Source organism: Neopelma chrysocephalum, unplaced genomic scaffold (genome assembly GCF_003984885.1).
Source record: "Neopelma chrysocephalum unplaced genomic scaffold, ASM398488v2 Primary Assembly neopelma1_25, whole genome shotgun sequence".
Taxonomy (NCBI): Eukaryota; Metazoa; Chordata; class Aves; order Passeriformes; family Pipridae; genus Neopelma; species Neopelma chrysocephalum.
The window spans coordinates 33,867,870-33,887,804 of record NW_020897694.1 but is presented as its reverse complement, the minus strand read 5'-3'; the positions used below and the strand labels follow the sequence as shown (position 1 = coordinate 33,887,804).

General features: G+C 42.2%; 1 protein-coding gene across 1 annotated transcript in view; it reads left to right on the top strand.

Moving 5' to 3' along the window:
• The window catches only part of GABRA5 (gamma-aminobutyric acid type A receptor alpha5 subunit), a 52,651-nt gene extending 38,248 nt beyond the window's left edge, over positions 1–14,403 (top strand). Inside the window, exons 7-10 of the mRNA XM_027674840.1 lie at positions 4,377–4,520; positions 10,299–10,451; positions 11,729–11,940; positions 12,879–14,403. Of these exons, the coding sequence (XP_027530641.1) occupies positions 4,377–4,520; positions 10,299–10,451; positions 11,729–11,940; positions 12,879–13,181 (812 nt within the window). The 3' untranslated portion in view covers positions 13,182–14,403. The remainder of the gene's footprint in view (positions 1–4,376; positions 4,521–10,298; positions 10,452–11,728; positions 11,941–12,878) is intronic.
• Positions 14,404–19,935: the final 5,532 nt, after the last annotated feature.

Here is a 19,935-nt window from a genome sequence, read left to right as displayed (position 1 = left end):
TATTGTGTGGTGTGTGTTGGATGCTAGAATGCAGAAAAATAAATCTCCTCATCAATAAATAGATATGAGAAGAAATTACTTCTTTCATCATCCTGGTAGGTGATAAGCCTGTAGCAATTTATCAACTGTCCACTAGAAATAAATGTCTGTTGTCATTTTCTCACATTTAATAACGTTATACTTCTCTGTAATTTTAGCTATTCATCCCAACTGCTACCTTTTTTTTTTCTTCTCTTTGAAAGAGTGAGCTTAGAAGAGAAAGGATAGTTTAACAAGGCTTCCTCCTTTCTTTGCCAAGACAGCAAAAAGATTGTAAAGAACACCAAATTAATTATTCGGATTCATTAATCCAGAAGATGCCCACTTGCTTAAAGTAGAATAAACACCAAGCAGTCTCACTTGGATGTTCAGTGGCTTTGAATTTGAGCTTGCTTTTACAATACTACCAGCATTATTGTCTCTACTTGCTGTCCCAGAGCCACTACTACATTTTCCTGTCACCCTCTGGGAGATGTCTCCACCCTGTGTGTCAGGTACAGGAGATGAGGGCCATATTTCCTTATCATGAGTAAACCTTTCCTATAATTCTAGACAGCATGAGCTGAAGTTCTTTAGTCCTTCAGCAAGCATAGCTAGTAGGCAACTTACTGGAAGCTTTGTTTAAGTGGAAGGGGGTTTTTACACAATTTGATATGACAGTGAATAATACCATCTCTCCATTAGCACCTCTTCTACCCCAATAGGAAATTAACATTATTCTAGACTACACTCACACTTTCATCTTTCAATATGACTGGGCCTAATTATGCTGCAGGGGTAATCAGCAGCAGAGCTGGAGCTTCTGGTTGTCGAGTTTGGGATAATTGGAGTTTGAGGCTTTTGGGAAGACATGACAGAAGGTTTGCAGTAGGAAGACAACTACCTGCTATAAGTAGGTTATCTCCTTATCTAGATGACCAGAAAAGATATAGTCTGTGGTTCAGCTGCCACACCAAGTTACACGGGATGGCTTTTTCCTGTCAGAATATGGCCTATAGTAAGAAAAGGAGGCACTCAGTCAAAAATCTTATATTAGAGCTTCTTAAAACATTTGCATGGAATATAGATGAGGATCATGCCATATATGTGATCCATCACAATAGAATGTCTCTAGAATGGGGTAAATTCATGCTATTCCTAATGTGACAGACTTCTCTTGAGGAGGTAAAATCACTGCGGGTTGCATTGGTTTAGGCTGGACTCTGCAGGAACACATATGTTATCGTCTTGTGTCTTAAAGCCCTCTTTGTGCCCTTGCACAAGAATCTCTTCCAGCTGGGCTATTCTCCCTTCTCCCATACTCCTGGCCAAGCAGTGGTGCAACTCTCTGTCTTGCAGTAGGTATTTTCAGGTGAGAAAGGAGCTACAGGCTAGAGCCTTCCTCCCAGGCAGAGACTGGCCTCATCTTGTGCTCTTGCCTGCCTGAGTGCTATCTCTTCACACCAGCTGGCCTGGGATGGGTAGCCTCCCTTCCCTGGCATAGTTTTAAAAGAAAACAGCCTCATGAAGTATTGCTTGAGCCTATCTGTGAGATCTAGATGGAGTTTTGGCACCTTCTGGCCTCTGTTTGAATTGCAGATTTTTTTTTTACAAGAGGAATTGCTGGGCTTTTCCAGAGTAGGAGCCTCCAACCCTGTACTGGTGCATGTATTTCAATAACCAGTAAAACGTGCAATTTAAAGCAGAGGCACTGATTTATTTTAGGACCCTCCCAGGGCAAATCCAATTAGCCCAGTGGCTGTGATCATTGCAGAAACAGGGAACTGCCGAGGTGGGATACTTCTGGATCATCCCAGAAAAAAAATTCAGTGCTGGAGGTTTTTGCATAGAAAGTAACATAGGTAAAAATCAAATTCTCTAACAATCCCAAATTTGCCTAAATAAATTCCACATTCACTGAGAATATCAGCACATGAACAACATATACAAGATAAGCATTTAAAAAAGGAAGCCTTTCTGCATCACATTTTTAAATGGACCCAAGTCCTTCAACTTGCCTTCTCCAGATCTGGCTTTGAAATGATTTACAGCATGTTGTGAGCTTGTAATCATCTCTGAGATAAAGCATCTCAGCTCTAAAGGGAAGCTGAAATTTTTGTGATGCAAATATTTTGAAATAGGGAAGCCATTCCGTCTTATCCTTTCATAGCAGATCATGACGTAATTACAATAATTTTACTGCAGAGCTACAAATGCAAGCATAAGGAAGGCATGTGGGCAGTCCTGCACGGCTAACAAGGGATGAAGGACTTGTAGATCCTCAGCTTCCAAACCCTGGATCAGCTCCAGCCCTGAACACAGCAACAACTGTCAGATATGTGACAAAAAAAGATTTGAACTCACCATTATCATCCTACTGACAGTAGTACATATTTTTTTTCCTCAGGTTATCCACGGTGTAATTACCCACCCCCCACCTAGTTAGGAAATTGTGCCCTGTTCTTCATCTGAATCTGCTTGAAACAATCTTTCAGACACCTTTTGTTATAGTACAAGAGATTCATCCTGGTTTTAAATTTCTGTATGCAAGTATCTATACTCAGAGCTTGAGCCACATCTCAGCTGCTTGTCAGTGAACTGAACAAGTTGAGCTGCTTAAGTTTCAAATCATGACTTATTTTCCAGTCCCTTGAGATATTTGTAACCCTCTTGAATTCTCTCCCCCTCTCTGTCCTCATTATTTCTGTGTATTTTCTGAGGTGTGGATGAATAGCCATAAACAGACCAAACGTGTATCTAGTCTAGTGTTCTGTCTCCCACATAGGGCACAGTAACATTAATAACAGTGTAAAAAGGTGCTGCTTTCTTCCCTGCTACCCGGTCCAGCATTCAAGTGATGTGAAGCTCATTGTCCTACACACATGTGCTCTTAGCCTGAACCAGGATCACTTGCAGTTTTCTGCTTGACATTCCTTGTTGTATGGATCCAGGGATCACATTAGCATATTTCTTCCCCTTGCAATGCCTCAGAAGCTCACGTTGACCCACTGTCTGTGATTTTTTTATAAGTCCTCCATGGAGCTGCAGCTTTCCAAGACAGCTTCTAGCTCTAGCAAACAAAACACACCGTCTGATGGAGCCAGTACACATGATCCTGCAAGCTAACCTCCTGTCCTTATCTGGAAAGCCACCCTGTATTGTCTCCTGAGCTAGGATACCAGTTTTTCCAGAAAGAAACATTCTGCACCTCCACATTAAAGAGTGCAGAAGGTGAGATATTAGTATTTGACTTCAGACCACTTCCAAGCCTACCTGCTTTTCACCTCATATTAGGAGAGTAAGCCTTGCCTGCTTTCCAGAGATTTTAGCTTGCAGGAGTGTGACTTGCAAACTTTCAATGATAGAGCTGTTCTAAAAAGTGTGAGAGCTATTTGTAGTAAATAAAATACATTTAAATGTATAGTCAGCTCCTGGATTTTTTGAGACAATCAGCAGAGAAGGCTTAAAAACTAAAAGCAGTGTTGACTGTCTTTCTGAAAGAAAACTGAGATTCCCTTATAATACTCTAATCACCGTAGGTGTTAGGACATGAAAAGTTACAGCAGCATTATACAGGAAGGAATGAGTTGGCAGTACTGCCACCACCTTTATGTCCTAGGACTTCTAAATGTACATGAGAGAAATCACATTCAAATCTCCAGGTGTGCAGGTGTTTCCACACCACCACCCATTTGCTCTGGTATGCACAGACCCCCTCCTCCCACCCCATTCCTACTATCCTTCATGCATTCTCACCCCTGAATCCTGTGTCTGCTCTTCAGCATCACAGGCACAGGCAGATAGATTCCACCTCCCTTTATTTACAGCCATCATGCAAGACCTACCCCCTCACCCACAAGTACGTATTCCAAAGTCAGCGCATATACACCAGACCCTGCACTTGCACATTGAGAATGCATTTAGAATTGTATACTGGAGACATGAAAAGATATACAGGGTCCCTGTTTTCCAGGCACTCAAGGTGCCTGAATCTTTGTGAGGGGGAGCTTCAGCAAAATGCCTTTTGCAGCTTGCTGGGATTTGGAAGCCACCAGCTAGGTGTGTATAGGTCTGAGCTGCTCTTTCCCAAATTGAGTGGTTGTGATAGATTATATTTATACCTTCACTGTTCCAGCCGTTCACAAACCATCCCACACATCTCTTATATTAGAAGGCTTCTACCTAATATTTTTTGAGCGGGGCATATGGGACCATGATTATATCATCTTTATTTGTTTTTCTCCATTCACTCTCACTCCTCCATTATTCTCTCTCCCTGCCAATACCATTTAAGGATCCACTAAAATATTACACAGTGGTTTTTACTCATCACCATCTTTTTCCCTCCTTTTTGGCAGATGCTTACCCCAATTCTGAAGTGATCTATGTGTGGACTAACAGCACCACAACGTCTGTGGTGGTGGCCGAAGATGGCTCACGACTTAACCAGTACCACCTGATGGGACAAACTGTAGGAACTGAAAACATCAGTACCAGTACAGGTACGGAGAATATTTCCATGCCATGGCTGCTAATAGATGGAGTGGGAGAGGAGATCCACAGGCTCTGGTTATTTTGCAACAAGGCTAGAGAAGTATGCGTGGGATGTGGAGTGTTAGGGAGATCCTGTGCAGGTTCATGGCCACTTAGCAGAGACACTTAAACACTGAGAGGATTATGTGCTGGCTCTTAGGTACATTGCAAGTCTGTTGCTAAAGATGCATCCAAGTCCCTGCTATTTACAGGAGTACCGGAGAAGCTGCACGCAGCTTCTTGGCGATCGCCTTTGCTGAGGCTGCCGGTGCTATTGCTGGCTTATTTTCTCGTGGGAGGAACCACCCTGGGAGGCAAACACCACCCACGCATTTGATCCGTTTCAATCATCGCTTTAAAATGATTGCCTGATGAGACCGCGGGGGGGAGGGGAAGGAAGAGGGGGGAAGGGAATAGGGAATTGAGGGTCAAGTGGGGGCTGTGGCTTGGCGTGGCTCTGCAGCGTGTCCAGGGGACCACGTGGCCGGAGAGGAGGTGCAAACCCCGAGGATTCCCATTCCCTCCGAGGCTGCAAGTGGAGGTGCCAGATGTGGCAGCATTAGGGAAGCAAAGAAGCTTTAATCCCAGGCCGGGCATCCACGTGAGCCATGCCCCCCTGCTTCTTAAGGCTCCCACGCAAGGGCAGCCCTGGGTGTGCATTGGTGCCGGGGGGGGGGGGTACTCCCGAGGGGGTCGGGGCCGGGACAGGGATCACGTGCGCTCAGCAGGACGGAGGCTTAACCAGGTTACACAATGCACTCAACTGGAGAGCATTAGTGGCATCCATCGGGGCAGGGAAGAGGGGGGATGAAATAAGCCTGCTATGAAGGGAAGGTTAGGGAAAGGAGCAGCCTGTGACAACATGGCTGGGAGCAATTCCTGCAGGAAAAGCCCAACAGAGTCTGCTGCTGATACATTGTATGCCTGGTAAAAAATGATGGGCAGAGTTGTAGAGGACAAAATATAGATTGAATTAAGAACCTGTTAGTATCTGCAGGAAATGTAGGAGTTGTGAAAACAGGTACACGTACACTTGCACACAAAGTTAGCTTGACCGAAACATGAAGATGCATAAATATTTGTGCTCCAGCCGGCAAAAAAAGAGGGAGCATCTGAGCTTGCCGCTTATACTTCAAACAGGACACAAAGTGAGGGAAGGCTTGCCGTGGGCAGCCACTAAACACAACTGCCATGTCCATCCTATAGACCTTCATCCTATAGACCCTCTCTTGCACATTGCAGGAGACACAAAGCTGCTGCTAAAGCAAAGATACCTAAAGTCAAGAGAAGCATGTAGACAGAGTGGTCACTTCTGCAGGAAAAGAAGGAGTATGCTATCTGCCATGAAAGAGTAAAGACACTTTTTTCCTTACCAGTTCACCATCATAGCCGCGTTGTTTTCTGCAATGAATGGCAGCTCCCCTCTCGCCTTCATTGTTGCCAAGAAAAAGATCCAAAGGATGTACTGGAGCATCTCCTACAAGCTCGTCCTGCTCCTCAGAGCAAGAAAACCATCCAGCCCAGGCAGTGAGTGCTCCAGTGTGTCAGCTCCAGGCCACTTCCAGTTTGCCGCTTTGCCTGTGAAAGCTTCTTGTACTCCTCAACCCAAGGAAACAGACATATCCCAAAGTTTCTGCACAGTAAACACCTCCCTCATGTATTTAAGATTTGTGCTAATAAATGCTTGGTTTCCAACGTCAAGATTTTATATTAATGTCCTGGGTTACATCTGGGCTGGCTGGATTCTGATTGCAGGGTGGATCACAAAGAGCAGGACACAGATTGTAACTGGGGATTAGCAAAATACAAAAATCCGATTTTGCACAGGGAAAGCATCAGTCAGTGATGGATTTTCTGGACTTCATCAAGCTCGTAGGAGGCCAGTAATCAGCATTACTTACAAATGGCCGTTGAAAGCATTTCTTCCTTCTATTGAGTTGTTGAATGTGAAAAAGAAAAACCAAAAAGCTATTGCATAAATCCAAGTGCTTGGATCTTTTTTGGCTTTTATGACAAGTCAATCTACACAGCTCTTGCTGTTGCATAGACAAAATGTTTGTGGATGTCATGGGTCATTTATGCTCTTCTTTCTAGCAGACTCTTTTTTTTAAATGGAAATGCCAGACCTGCACCAATCCCTTGGGATTCTGCTGATTTTGTAGGCAAACTGCTAAGTTTGGCTAGCTTCTCAGAAAAAAATATCCTGGCATTCCTAATTCATCAGCCAGTCTTAAAATTTGGAACATTTTAGCCATGCCACAGAAAACAGCTCTGACATGTGCCACCTGTTTGATTTTTTTGGCTGTTTGTTGTATTTTATGGGGTGTTTTTGTTGTTGGGTTTTTGGTTTTTTGTTTTGGTTTTTTTTTGTGCTAACATCCCCAAATGTCATTCCACCAAAAGAGAAGATATTTGACTACTCGCACTGCTTCCAACAGACCCAACATCTGTTATATCCTGGTGGTAAAAGTGCTGAAAACAATCAGATACGAGATTTGAGTCCAAGTGGATCTTGCTGCTTTCCACTAATGGTTGCCCAATTGTGATCCCCATACTCAGAATATCTCATAGATAACTCAGGATCTGCAGTGTTACAAAACAAAAGATAAATCCACTTCCTTTATATTCTGCCAGCTGGAACCTGAGCTCTGTAATATCCAAAGCCTAAATAATAAAAGAATCGTTCAACTCTTCATTTTGCCCCACATAAATCTGATTTTTTCTGGAGATCAATCGTTCTTCTGCATCACTATAAAAGGATACATGGATTTTTCATGGGCCAAAATGTTCTGGATGTCAGCGTAGTCAGGGAGGTGGTGTCACAGACCTAATTTCAGGATCTTGCTAGAACAGCCATTAATAGACCTGAGTCCAGATATATCCAATAAACAAACAAGACTGGGGTCTTGTCCAACTCATTAAAGTACTTGATTGAATCTCAGCATAATGGCAATGGAAGAATGCGTGTAAGATCCTGGAAAATTTGTAAGCACAATCTTCAGAACTCCCTCAACTAGATACAAAAAAAATACTGTAGCAGCTTTTAAAACACAAAAAACCCCTTAAGACCAGCAGCACCATAGCATAGCTCTGTGAAGAAATGCAGTCATTCCTGCTCTAGGGCTTTTCATTAGTACTAGATTTGTTATAGTTTAATAACAATAGTTTGTTTTCTGCAATGTTGAGTGGACCCCATCAGGAAAAGGATTCTCTTTTAAGTGCTACATAAACCTATAACAAAAATTAGCTCTTGCTCAAGAAAGCTTATGGTCTAAGGATAAACAGTGGCCTTACAGAAGTAAAAGGGAGCTCTGCTGCTCCAACAGAGCCAGTATCTTGTTCTAAATAAACAAAGGCCAACTCAGACAGCTTTTAGCTTTACTTTAAGCAGTGGTCCCAGGGCATTAAAAACCAAGCTGTGGGGTTTTCTTAAGCTTCAAATCTGCTGGGGGAAGTATTCCCAGTATAGGCATTTTTGAAAAGGATAGCATGGGAAATCAGAGAAGATATTGGCTGGAAGAAGAGCAAGTGCAAAATCAAAGTGCTATCATTCCAGTGGAGACGAGGGCTTTGATAGGTTAAAGAAAATGATAAGGTAAAAATCAGCTGTGGAGAGGCATCAACATTTAGGCATTAGTTTTCTGCATTTTAAAAAGGAAAAAAATGGGTCCTGTACTGCTGCTAAGCTGTGTAAATTTTTTTATTATTACTATTCCAGGTCTGAAAGCATACTGTCAAAATCGATAATACACATCGTCACTCTGTTGCAAGCAGGCAAACTGTGACTCAAACACATCTCAGTGCAGTAGCAACTGAGAAACAGATTACAGGCACACAGACCCTGCTGACTCTTGTCATATTTTATGGGTAATCCACAAACTAGATACTCCTAAATAAAGAGCAAGTGGGGTTCCTCCTGAGACCATTGCATGTTCAGCATCCCTGGTTCAAAATTACACTAAATGGAAGGGAATTAGGTGACGCTTCACAGGGGTTTTCTCCCCAGTTTCACAGCATTCCCTGTCCTTCTCCATATCACTCTTCAGGGAACCATTTCACCAGAAAATCAGACTCCAGAGAAAGACATAAAGATTGAGGCAGGATGTCAGTTAAGGTATTTCTGTTTTTTCAGTCTTTCTGTCTAAAATCCTTAGTATGAACAAGGTCTGTAAAATGGATCCAGAATAGCAGAGCTCCTGTAGCATAACATATCAGTGCAGCTATACCTGCAAAAACCCTTTCACTGTAAACCTGTTCTCTGCTAATTAGCCATATTGTTGCTTAGAAATAACCTGCCAGATCTAATTACTTAGCAATGCTGGCCACAGCTCAACTTGGGCTATTCACTCAAGACAGAACCAGTCTGTTGTATATTTTCCTTTTGTGGCTGGTCTGTTGAAACTAACAGTCAAGTCTTGCAACAGAGATTATGGATATAGTTGTTTTGTTCTTGGAGGACAATATATATTTCAGAATAGCCATTACTCTGATTAATCAGTACCCAACTGAATGATGCATGCTTTTAAATTAATTTTATATCAGTGTGAGTGGACAACTATTAGGGCTTGAAGGGTTGTGTTGTTTTTTATTCTTACATTTTGTTTTTACTCTTATTTTTCCTAGGCAAATAGTAGCATGCTTTTATCTAGAATGATTTGGGCTTTGGGGAGCAGTTACCATCATGAATAGCCCGGAAAATGACATGGTTTTCCAGGAACTGTCTGAAAGAACTGGGGACAGTAACCATCAGCAATAGCCTTCAGTAACAACTATATGGTTTTCCAGGAACAGTCTGAAAGAGCAGGTTAAGTTTTGATTTTTTTCTGAAACATTAGGGAAGGTGACAGCTGGTCTGTTGATTTTGTAGTGCATTTTTTTAGGCTTTAACTGAAATTCAGAGGAGCTGATAAAAGACAAATTAAGGCAATGCTGTGAATTTGGCATATAAAAAAGACATAGAATTTAGCACTGCTGTGGCAGCTTTCAGTGAACTCTTCATTCAGGCAGTACAGTATTCATTGTACAGGTGAACAAGACATGACACAATGTCTATCCAGAAACAATTTATTTTTCCAGGGGCTAAAGTGTACCAGATTCTAGGAAAACTGTATGCACTAGAGGGACTTTTTTTTTTTGTCCTGGAGGAGCAATCTGAAGGGTTTGGGTACTCAGATCAGTAAGACATCCCAGAATCCATATGCAAAGTGGCAATTTTTGCAGCAGATACTGGGACAGGCAATGCCTAAAGTGTGATGCAGAAGGTGTCCAGATACATTTTTATTCTTGAAAACTGATGGCTTGGCAGTAACAGTTGCCCTAATGAGGTTAAGTCCTGCTGCTAAATCAGGTTTCTAAGAGTAGAGAGCCTTAATTGTTATTACGGTATGAGAATTTGTCAGAATGGGTCAAAAATAGGCAGGGCTGAGGCAGTGCCAGCAAGCCAGATTTTTTAAGCCTGTGGACATCACAGCATTCTAGGTGCATAGGAGGACTGCAGCTTTTCAGTGTAGTAGAAGCAGTCAGTCATCGTCTTCTTCTTCTGGGGAGTGAATGTGAAGACTATGAGGATTTAGCAGCACCTCTATCTCAAGTCTTGGTTTTCCACAGTGCAGAAATCCAGACATTTTTTCATGCAATTAAGAATGGCTGAGTGGTATCCTTAAACGGGGAGTTGTAGCTGGCCTCCTTAAGTCCCTGATTGGTAAACCTTCTATGTTTTACCCACATGCACATTTTTCTCCTTCTAGGTGAATATACTATTATGACAGCCCATTTTCATCTGAAAAGAAAAATTGGTTATTTTGTCATCCAAACATACCTTCCTTGCATTATGACTGTGATCTTATCACAAGTGTCGTTTTGGCTAAACAGAGAATCTGTCCCTGCTAGGACTGTCTTTGGTGAGTATCCCCCTCTCTCCTAGAACATAGATAGGATTGATCTGGCTTGTGGAAGTGATTTGCTGTAACAAAACCACATTTCACTAATGTTTATTTCTGCTTGAGATGTTGTAGACGTTTCCTCATTCTCATCCAGTTCAAACTCAAAATCCATTTAAAAACACTGTCAGGGCTTTTTTCCAAAGTTATGACAGAAATTGGTCAAGAATCAATTACATGAAAGTTAAAGACAGAAGACAGAAGAATCAGATTGGTGTGATTTGTGTTGGGTTTTTTCCACTTGGGTAAAATACTGGATGGTTTAGAACAAAAAGACATACAGGTTATCATATTTAGTCTATACTCTAGCTAAGCATTTAAAACAGATTTCACTCAAGACATTTTATCTCTGTTGTAGGATGTTTATCTGGGAAAACCATGAAGAGGTTAATTAGTGACAATTATCTCTATTACCATCAAACAAATTAATATGAATTTGCATTTAGAAAATGTGTATTTACTAAAGAAATTGTTATGGAAAAAATCTTTGGGGTGTCATTAATTTACTTATTTTATCACTAGAAGATTGCAGAAAATAAGCACTCTCTTAAATGAAGGTTGATGAAATACAAAATTTTCACTAGATGAAAAATGAGGGGAGTGGGAACAGTTTATTACATAAAACTCTGTTCACCTGTCCTTAAAGAAGTAATTTTTTTCTACAAACCTACTGAAATCAGTTGGCAGCTTTGATCAAACATCAGTTCAGCAAGTTGTATGGGGAGAATACAGGTAGCAGCATCCCTTTGCTGACCGAGGGTACCCATTCTAGATTTACAAAGGTGTAACTGAGAGTTGAATTTTGTACTCTTGGGGAAATCTTCCCACAGATGAAAGTAGTGGCAGGTTTGTCAATTACTGGCCTATGGGAAAGGAGGAGCTATGGTCAGGGAAACCAATAACAGTCAACAATTTCATACCTGCAATCTCTGTGTAAGAAAACAAACTAAGTAATCTCACTTTATTCTGACTGTTAAAAACACTGGGCTTCTGTTACCCTAAAATACTTATTTAAATACACTATAGCTAGAGATAACCAGAACCCCACAGGATTACACATTTAGGGTAGAGGCTTTCATTTTTTTTTCTTACTCTTTCAGACCATAATATGCAAACAGCGATTGACTTCATGTGGGCTTCTTAGGTATCTTGCATTGGGACCTGCTCGTAGCTCATTAGTGATCCCATAGAGCTTAGGAAACTGATCTCTGCCTCTTTTATTTTTTCCTTCTTTGCAGGAGTAACAACAGTCCTCACCATGACCACCTTAAGTATCAGTGCCCGTAACTCTTTGCCAAAAGTGGCCTACGCTACTGCAATGGACTGGTTTATAGCTGTTTGCTATGCCTTTGTATTTTCTGCATTGATTGAATTTGCAACAGTCAATTATTTCACCAAGAGGAGTTGGGCATGGGATGGCAAAAAAGCCCAGGAAGCTGCAAAAATCAAGGTGCTTAACTTAGATTTTTTAAATACCTAAAATAAAAAGCAGGTACTCAACATAGTTCAAATAACGGAATAGTCAGTTTTCAGGTTCTTCATGAAAAAGTTAAACTACCTCATGACATACTTTCACCTCCCTGTAGAGGAAAATTTGCAAGTAAATATGGCACCTTCTCTTCGTGGAGATAGACTACCAGTCTCTATCATCTATATGAAGAGGACTTTTTACAGAAGGATATTGGGCATTGTGTGCATGTGGCATGGGATTTCAGTGACCGGACTTCTGATAATAGCAAACTTACACTATGAAACATATCTCTGCAGAGCCCTCCCCTCGTGCTCTCCTAAATAAATGGCAAAGCTCAATTGATCTCCATGAGTCGGGGTTCCACCACAGTATCCCCCCCAAAAAGGGGACAAAAGAGCTGTTCTGTGAAAAGACAAACTTTTGAATTTCATGCTGAAATGAAACCTTTGGAATAGGACTGACTCTTAGTAAACCATCTCCTAGAGAGAGCTTGTACCCACAGGCATCCCAGATGAGCCATACAAAAAGACAAGCTGGCAGGGGCAATGAGCCCTTCCCCACACTCTTTGCTGCACCCAGGGAAGTGAGATTCACATCTTGTCAGCTGCCCATGGGGCAGCAACCTCTGCAGGTGCAGGACTGCATCGCCCTGAAAAAAGGAGCTGCTAATGCACATGCCAGGTGGGATGCAGGTCCAGCCAGTCAGTCTCAGCTTACTCTGGTGTCAGGGAAAGTTTCACCTGACTAAAGGGCTACAAAATCAAGGCAAACCCTTGTTTGGTAGTCAAAGTCAGAACAGCCAACAGGCTTTTATTAGCATGATTGATTATGGTGCTTAGCTTTTTCGGTTAATATCTTGAGAACATATTTCCACTTTCTGTTCATGTGGTCTAAAATGTTTGTTCTTTACACTGCAGAAAAAAGAGCGCAACTTGTTGGGAAATAAATCAACTAATACTTACACAACTGGGAAGATGACCCCTGCACCAAACATGCCAAAGGACTCAGCCCCATCTGTCATCTCAAACACTACATCTGCTCCAGTGAAGTCTGCAGAAGAAAAGCCTGCTGAAAGCAAAAAGACTTACAACAGCATCAGTAAGATTGACAAAATGTCACGGATAATTTTTCCAGTGCTGTTTGGAACTTTTAACTTAGTTTACTGGGCTACATATTTGAATAGGGAGCCTGTAATTAAAGGTGCCAATTCTCCAAAATAAACTGAAGTACTCTGAAGCCACATGTGAGCCATACTTACAAAGCAGATGCTACCAAGGAAAATTTGAGATCCAGATGACTTTCTACACATTTGGGCAATATTCTTCAGGAAGTTTTTTGCATGTTTAATAATATGTACAAATAATATTGCCTTGATTGTTTCTACATGTAACCTCAGATGTTTTGGAGACGATTATATTACTTACAGCAATTGATCTTTATAAAAGATCAGAAGACATTGAACATGGCTTCTTTGCTGCTGAGTATCTTGCATTGATAGTTTACAAATAAAATAAGTTATATTTTTTAACTGTTCAAGTGTACTACATATCGTGGTTTTTATACTTCAGATGTACAGTCATTCAAATATAGGCTTAACCTATATTTTACAGAAGAGCTCTACTGTTGTCATCTGATAAGTTACTGAGTAACGCCAGTTGTAAATGTGCCAAATTATTAAGTGTAGGGCTATGTTTGAGCACCTTTACTAGTTACAGGCAGTGCATTGCTCCACAGATAAAACTGCTCAGCCCAATTTTCATTGGAAGTTAAAAACAATGCCATAAATCCTAATGGGACTATGCAGATTTTCACTGCTTGAGACTCTAGCTTGCACTGAAATAACATAGGGAGCAGGATGCTACTTGTGTAAATAAAGTGGTGGAATCTTGCACTTAAATGAAAAGGTTTGTTTGGATTTTGCATTCCAAGAAATTTTGTCTAATGATTCTCAGTATTTATTCCAAAAATTAAGAGTTATATTGCATGAAATTAACATAGATTAGGAACATACTTGTGCAAATAAAACTTTTAACAACAGCAGTAGACATTTTTATCAGGGTAAAGTAAATGATGTTTGGACATTTTCCCCAGAAGAAGATTGCGTTATATTAGCAGAGATTATGCTGCAGTAATTATTACTTGTTTCCCACAGCAAAAACCAGTCAGCCAACACTAAGGGGTGTAATAAGAAAAAAATATGTACTTCATGACAGCAAGGTGTTTCAGTGACAATATTGGCAGAAAGGTCTTTGTACTGTCCATCTGAAACTTTTCTATAAAACGCCTTGCTGCTGACAATGTGTTTTGCTTTCACAATGAATGAGAAAATGCAGTCTGAGTTTTCAGCTCTTTCCTCCTTGGCATCCTTTAATTGTTCCAGAAGCTTTTGTATTTAAATCTTAATGTTTAAATAAAAAATGCATTCAACATTTGATTGCAAAATGTTATTCTTATACTGGTTATCTTTTTAGAAAGACCAAAAAGTCACACCACAGGAGCTGAAGAATTAACTGGAAAGCACACATGCATGCACTTGATCACATAACATGTTTACATGACGTGTGCACGTGACACATCTTCCCTGTTACCCAGAAAGGAATATGTCTTGAGTGAAGACAGTGGATCGAATTATTTCAGAATTAGGTTCTATCTTGCTATGGAGCATCAGCCCTGTGATCTTTTTGGGACAGAGAGGAGAGTTTGTGCTTCACTTTGAAATGAGGGTCTTGATCTGGGACTGGGTAGCTGTCTGGGCTTCTTATATGTGTTCTCTTCAACCCTTTCATTCCCAAACATTTTCATTGCCAAGAAAAAATCTCGTACATCTATTCCTTTTTGAAGCTTTTTGTTTGATGCTGTGGAATGAGAAATTTGCAAATTCTCAGTGGCAATGGAGAAGCCATGGGATTGGGCAGATGACTGTATACTGATAAAGAGGAGAAAGGCAGGAACATGCCCATCTATTTAGTGCTATCCTGAGCCAAGGTGAGGATGTGGATCTCTGTTTTCATGTAGGCTTCCCATGTGTGTTTGAGCAGCCGCAGACTTCTTGTTCATCATCCTTTTGGGGGGAATCCCTTTGGCCCTTTGGGGATCAAAAATAGTGAAAAATTTCAGTGCCTACTGGGAGGCAAAACTTTATATAAAAGTCTCATGGCTATTTCTTGAGATGAGAAACTGAGAGAATTTCATAACTGAGTTGCATGAATGAGAAACTCAGAGCCATCCTTACAGCACCTTCTCCAGGGCAATTTGTCTGCCCCAGAGGGTTTCTGTGCTTTATTTGCTTACACCCAAGTCTGACTCATACTCTGTATGGCTCAGTATGATTTTCTGGTCTCTGTTGCAGGACTCGGTGCCAGGACCTCTAACTCTGATCTATTTTACTTACATGGAAAGTCTCATCTTCAGCGAGTACAGATCTACCCACAGAGTAGTATGGCCACAGGATCAGGTCATTTGCTTTATTCTAGTATACAATTTGTTGGTGTTTACCGGTTGTATAGAGGACCTGATATGCCAAAAGCATATGGCACCACAGGCATTCTGTACAAAAATCACTTCCAGTAGAATTGACTGTCTCTTTCTATGTTTGAAGGTAAAGGTGGAAAATAATGATTAGAGCTCATTCAGTTAATGTGGACTTGCTAAATGAGGTTGAAGTTTCCTAATCCTTGCTGAGAACTGAAATGATAGAAGAAGAAGAAGAAGAAGCCACCTTCAATGTGTGCTTGTGCAGGAACACTAGGTGTTGTCCCATAGTTTGGAAGATGCTTCAATAAACCAACAGATTCCAGACTACTTAAATGCCACTGCCTCGCATTGCACAATACCTAAAAATTTAAATCTCTCCACAGTCAGTGAACTATTTGTGTGGGAGACCATTACTCACTGAGATGGCATCTGAAATGTGAGAGATGGGAGCATTTCCCAGATCCTATCTCAAAGGAAACACCTTGGCCTTGTCCTGCTCCAGGCTGGGGTGGTATCTGGATGTGCATCAATCTCTGGTTTCCCCTGGAAGTAGCTTGGGCTTTCAGGAGTGGAGTGAGCTGTGTCCCTGTCCCCAGCATGGGTGAACTGGGGCCCTGTGGGACACATCTACTTAACGGCCAAAGAGAATTATAAATAGGAATGGCTTCTCATCGGGTTTTTCTTGTATGCTATCATTGAAAAAGAATTGAAAAGAGAATTACAATTCAGCACCATAGAGTAAGTATGTGCAGTCTGCTTCTAAATTTCTTTACTTGCACATATTAAGAATGAAAGAACAAGCTGAATACAATGGAAAAGGTCTTTTGGTTCTGATATTTGAGCTGTGCCAACTTACTCCCAGGATGAATTTAAGCAATAACATGTTTTCTAAAGTTTAACCCTCTTCTGTTATTTCGTGTTCTGCTTTTTTTCTAAATGGAATACACTTTCTGTGGAATAGCTAAACATATTTGTACAAAACTGAGAAAGAAATTGTTTTATTAAATAATCATGTCTTTCAAAAATTCTTGCTCAACATGTAAGTTAAACTTTCAAAAAACTGAATGAAACTGTTTTGCTATTCAGTTTATGCAGGCAAGATGCACAGCTATTTGATTTTTAAGCGTGGAGATAAAGTTCTTTGTAATGAGGATGTGTTTCCCCTAACACCTTTGCTTCTCAGATTGGAATTGACATTGAAATGACCAAATTGCTTGAATTCTTTCTGGCTTTTTATATGTTTTTATGTCACTACAAGTACTAAAGTTATGGTCATTGCTTGGTGACTCTCAGATGACATCTTTGCTTTACCGATTTTGTGTCTTCCATTATCTTGTTATAGACATTTGTTCAATTTAGAGGAAGACAGAAAGATTGGAAGTTAGATTTTATGAAGCCCAAATGAATTCTAAAAGATATTCTTAGGATTACCACTAATTTAGACTGAAGTGGAAGTGTCCCATTCTGTAGTGCATTATTTGCCCTTTTCATTGCCATCCTTAAAAGCAATTATTACTCCTCACAGTCATCATGTCTTAAAAGCTTCTGTTTAAATTGGCCTGGCTAAAGACAAACTGAAAAGGAAATTGAGAATGTTGATTGAAGATACCAGTTTATTTCAGTTAGATGAATTTGGAGAGATTTTGAAAAATACTGATAGATTGCAATTGACTGGACCAGCAATGATAGGGTTGGATTCGTAGGTGGGAAAATAACTGCACATAAGATTAAAAAAAACCACATAGCTTGTCACATATATGACAATAAGTGCTGGAACCAGCCACCCATGGCAGTTTTGGCCTCTGGGTCTGGACTCAGTTCTTCATTCACTGCTGGCTGGTGTTATTGATGTCCTCAGGAAAACTGCTCCTCCCTCTTCTGCCAGCATGTGAATGTGAAGATGCTGAAAAGCTGCAGCATGGCACATCAGGGGGGATTCTCCATATCCTGCCAGAGAGCAGAGAGTACTGTGCTGAAGGACAGAGCTGAGGGCACACAGAAAGTGTCTGGACCTCTGCAGTTCAATTTCCTAACTCAAGCAGAGTTATTTATAGGAGCAGAGTGCTTCCAGCAGTAGCGACAGAGACCTTCAGTCCGAATAAACTGGCCCTAAGACTCATATAAAATCTCTAATAAGCCTCCAGCTGGAGCACTCCAGAAGCTGTAGAAGACAAGTTTCAGGTCCTTCCTACTTTGTCTCAGAGGAGCCTCAGTTCCCTTCTGTGCTGCTTGTGGTATAAGTAGCACTGGGGTGCTAGGAAAACCACCAGTAGGGCTCTCTTTCAACATTTAATCTCAGAAAAGTTCAGGTGCCCAAACTGTTCAGTGCTAGAGAGGAGGCTCCCAGTTCTAGCAAGTGAAGCACTTGATCTATGAGTCCCATTCCCTTCCTCCGCATTTTCCCCCTCGATTTATGTTAACTAGCACCCTGCACAGCTACTTTCAGGGACTCATATTTCCCCATTGTACAACATATACCAAAAAGGTATCTCTTAGGTTGAAGACAGTCACCTCCTGTGAAAATGCAAAGAGAGGTAAGTTAAATGTGGGTCCATTTTATTGTGCTAAAGAATATAAACATTTTTCTATTGTTATAGGATATGATAAAATGTTATTTTGTTAAACATATGCTGGATAATCATGCCCCTTACCTGAATACACAATTTGGAAAAGCTCAGCAAAGGCAGAGCGTGCTTAAAAGTAAAATAAAAGCATGTGAGTATGAAGAGGAGAAGCAGAAATGACCGAGGCATGAAGTGTAACGAAGAGTGGTGCTAAAGCATCCCTTTAGCAGTAACACATAGCTCGCAGAGGCCAACAGAAAGAAAACCTTACATCACCTTTTTTTTCCTTACTGCCTGAGGAGAAGGATGCAATTATTAATGACCGTATAATTTCGCTCCAGCCTTGGGGCTTGCTGCCACAGTGCAAGGGAAGAGAGGACACTGTGAAGGTCTTCCTGGAGAGCTGGGTGACTCGATGGCCACGTACAGCTCCAGTAGCGACACACGGTCACCGACAGGGGTAACCGAGGGCTCTGTCGCCGGCTGGAGGCAGTCTGGGGTGGGGGACTCAGCCCCATCCCTCGCGCTTCCCAGCGCCGCCGCCAGAGGATCCCGCCGCCGCGGCAGGAGGTGACGAGGGCGGGACAGGGATGGCGGGCGGGGTAAGAGGCGGAGCCGCCGCTGCGGGGAAGCCAAAGCCACCGCCGGCCGGGAGGGGAGGGCGCGAGAGTCCGGCTACTCGAAGTAGGGTGTAGCGTTGGACTCGCGCTCGCCGTCTCTCCATAAATCGCTACCGTCTTTTTGGCACGATACCATCTGGGTTCCTTATGCCGCCCACCCAGGCACTGGCAGAGGCAAGGCGGTCCCCAGCCGCCGCTGCCAGCAGAGCGAGCACCCTCTGCCCCGGCAGCCGGCTCCGATGCTGCGGCACCGCCCCAGATGCTCGCGCTGCCGGGCTCCCGGGCAGAGGGGTTGGGGCCGAGCTAAGCTTTTATTTATTCAAGTTGTGTGCCTGTGAATACACACATTTTTCTATATGGCCAGCGTAGTAGTAGCCGGCGATGGCGAAACCCCTTCCTGCATGGAGGGCGCTTCCCGTCGTTACTTCCGAAACGCGCGGGAACTGCGAGCCAGGACGTGAGTACCGCGACCTCGGAGTCCTAAGTGATGTTTCCATAAGCACCAGCCCTCAGAAAACCTTCAGGTGCCTGAAAACTCTGGCCGTGCTGCGATGCCGGCGGCAGGGTGGAGCCCGGTACCACCGGGACTCATCGACACTCAGCAGGAGTTTCTCCCGTCGCTGCGGCGCGGCAGCTCCCGCGCTCGCCCCGTCCCGCCTCCCGCCCACCCCACGGCGCCGGTGTTCCCGCAAACTTCACATCAGCGGATGGGCGTGCTGCTTGACCGGCAACGTAGCTATTCCTGCTAAAATTCAGGCAACCCCCGAGCTCCCGCCGACCCTTCCCTTCCTTCGTCATTTTCTCAAGGCAGCAGGCGGCCTGGATTGCACCTGCACTTCTCTGCTGGTAGCGGAAAAAAGCACAAGCCTTGTAACAATTGGCTATTAGCAATTCACAGTAATGCAATTAGCCAAAGTAAACACGAAAGAACTGCATTATAATCCAGTAAAGAGGCGTTTAGGTTGGAAAAAAAACAAACCCTGAAAGGTTGAAAAAATCCCTAAAGTGCATGACGAGAAATTAATTGCCTGGCTCACTACGGATTTTGCCTAAGCTGTTTCATTCCTTCAATAGATAACTTCGGGAACAGAACTCCCTACAGCTAGCTCTTCTAGGCTTCATGTAGGAGTTATTCTAAAAGCAAGATTGCATCTTCCAGCAGATTAGGGTTTTTTTTAATGTAATGTCATAATTAAAAACGACTCCCCCAGAACGTGGAAGTTGTATATAAGGGAGGAGGAAGCAGAGATTTATACTTCCAAGATTTCTGATCACAGGAAAACGATCACTCGCTGTACCTCTAGCAGAGTTTTTCG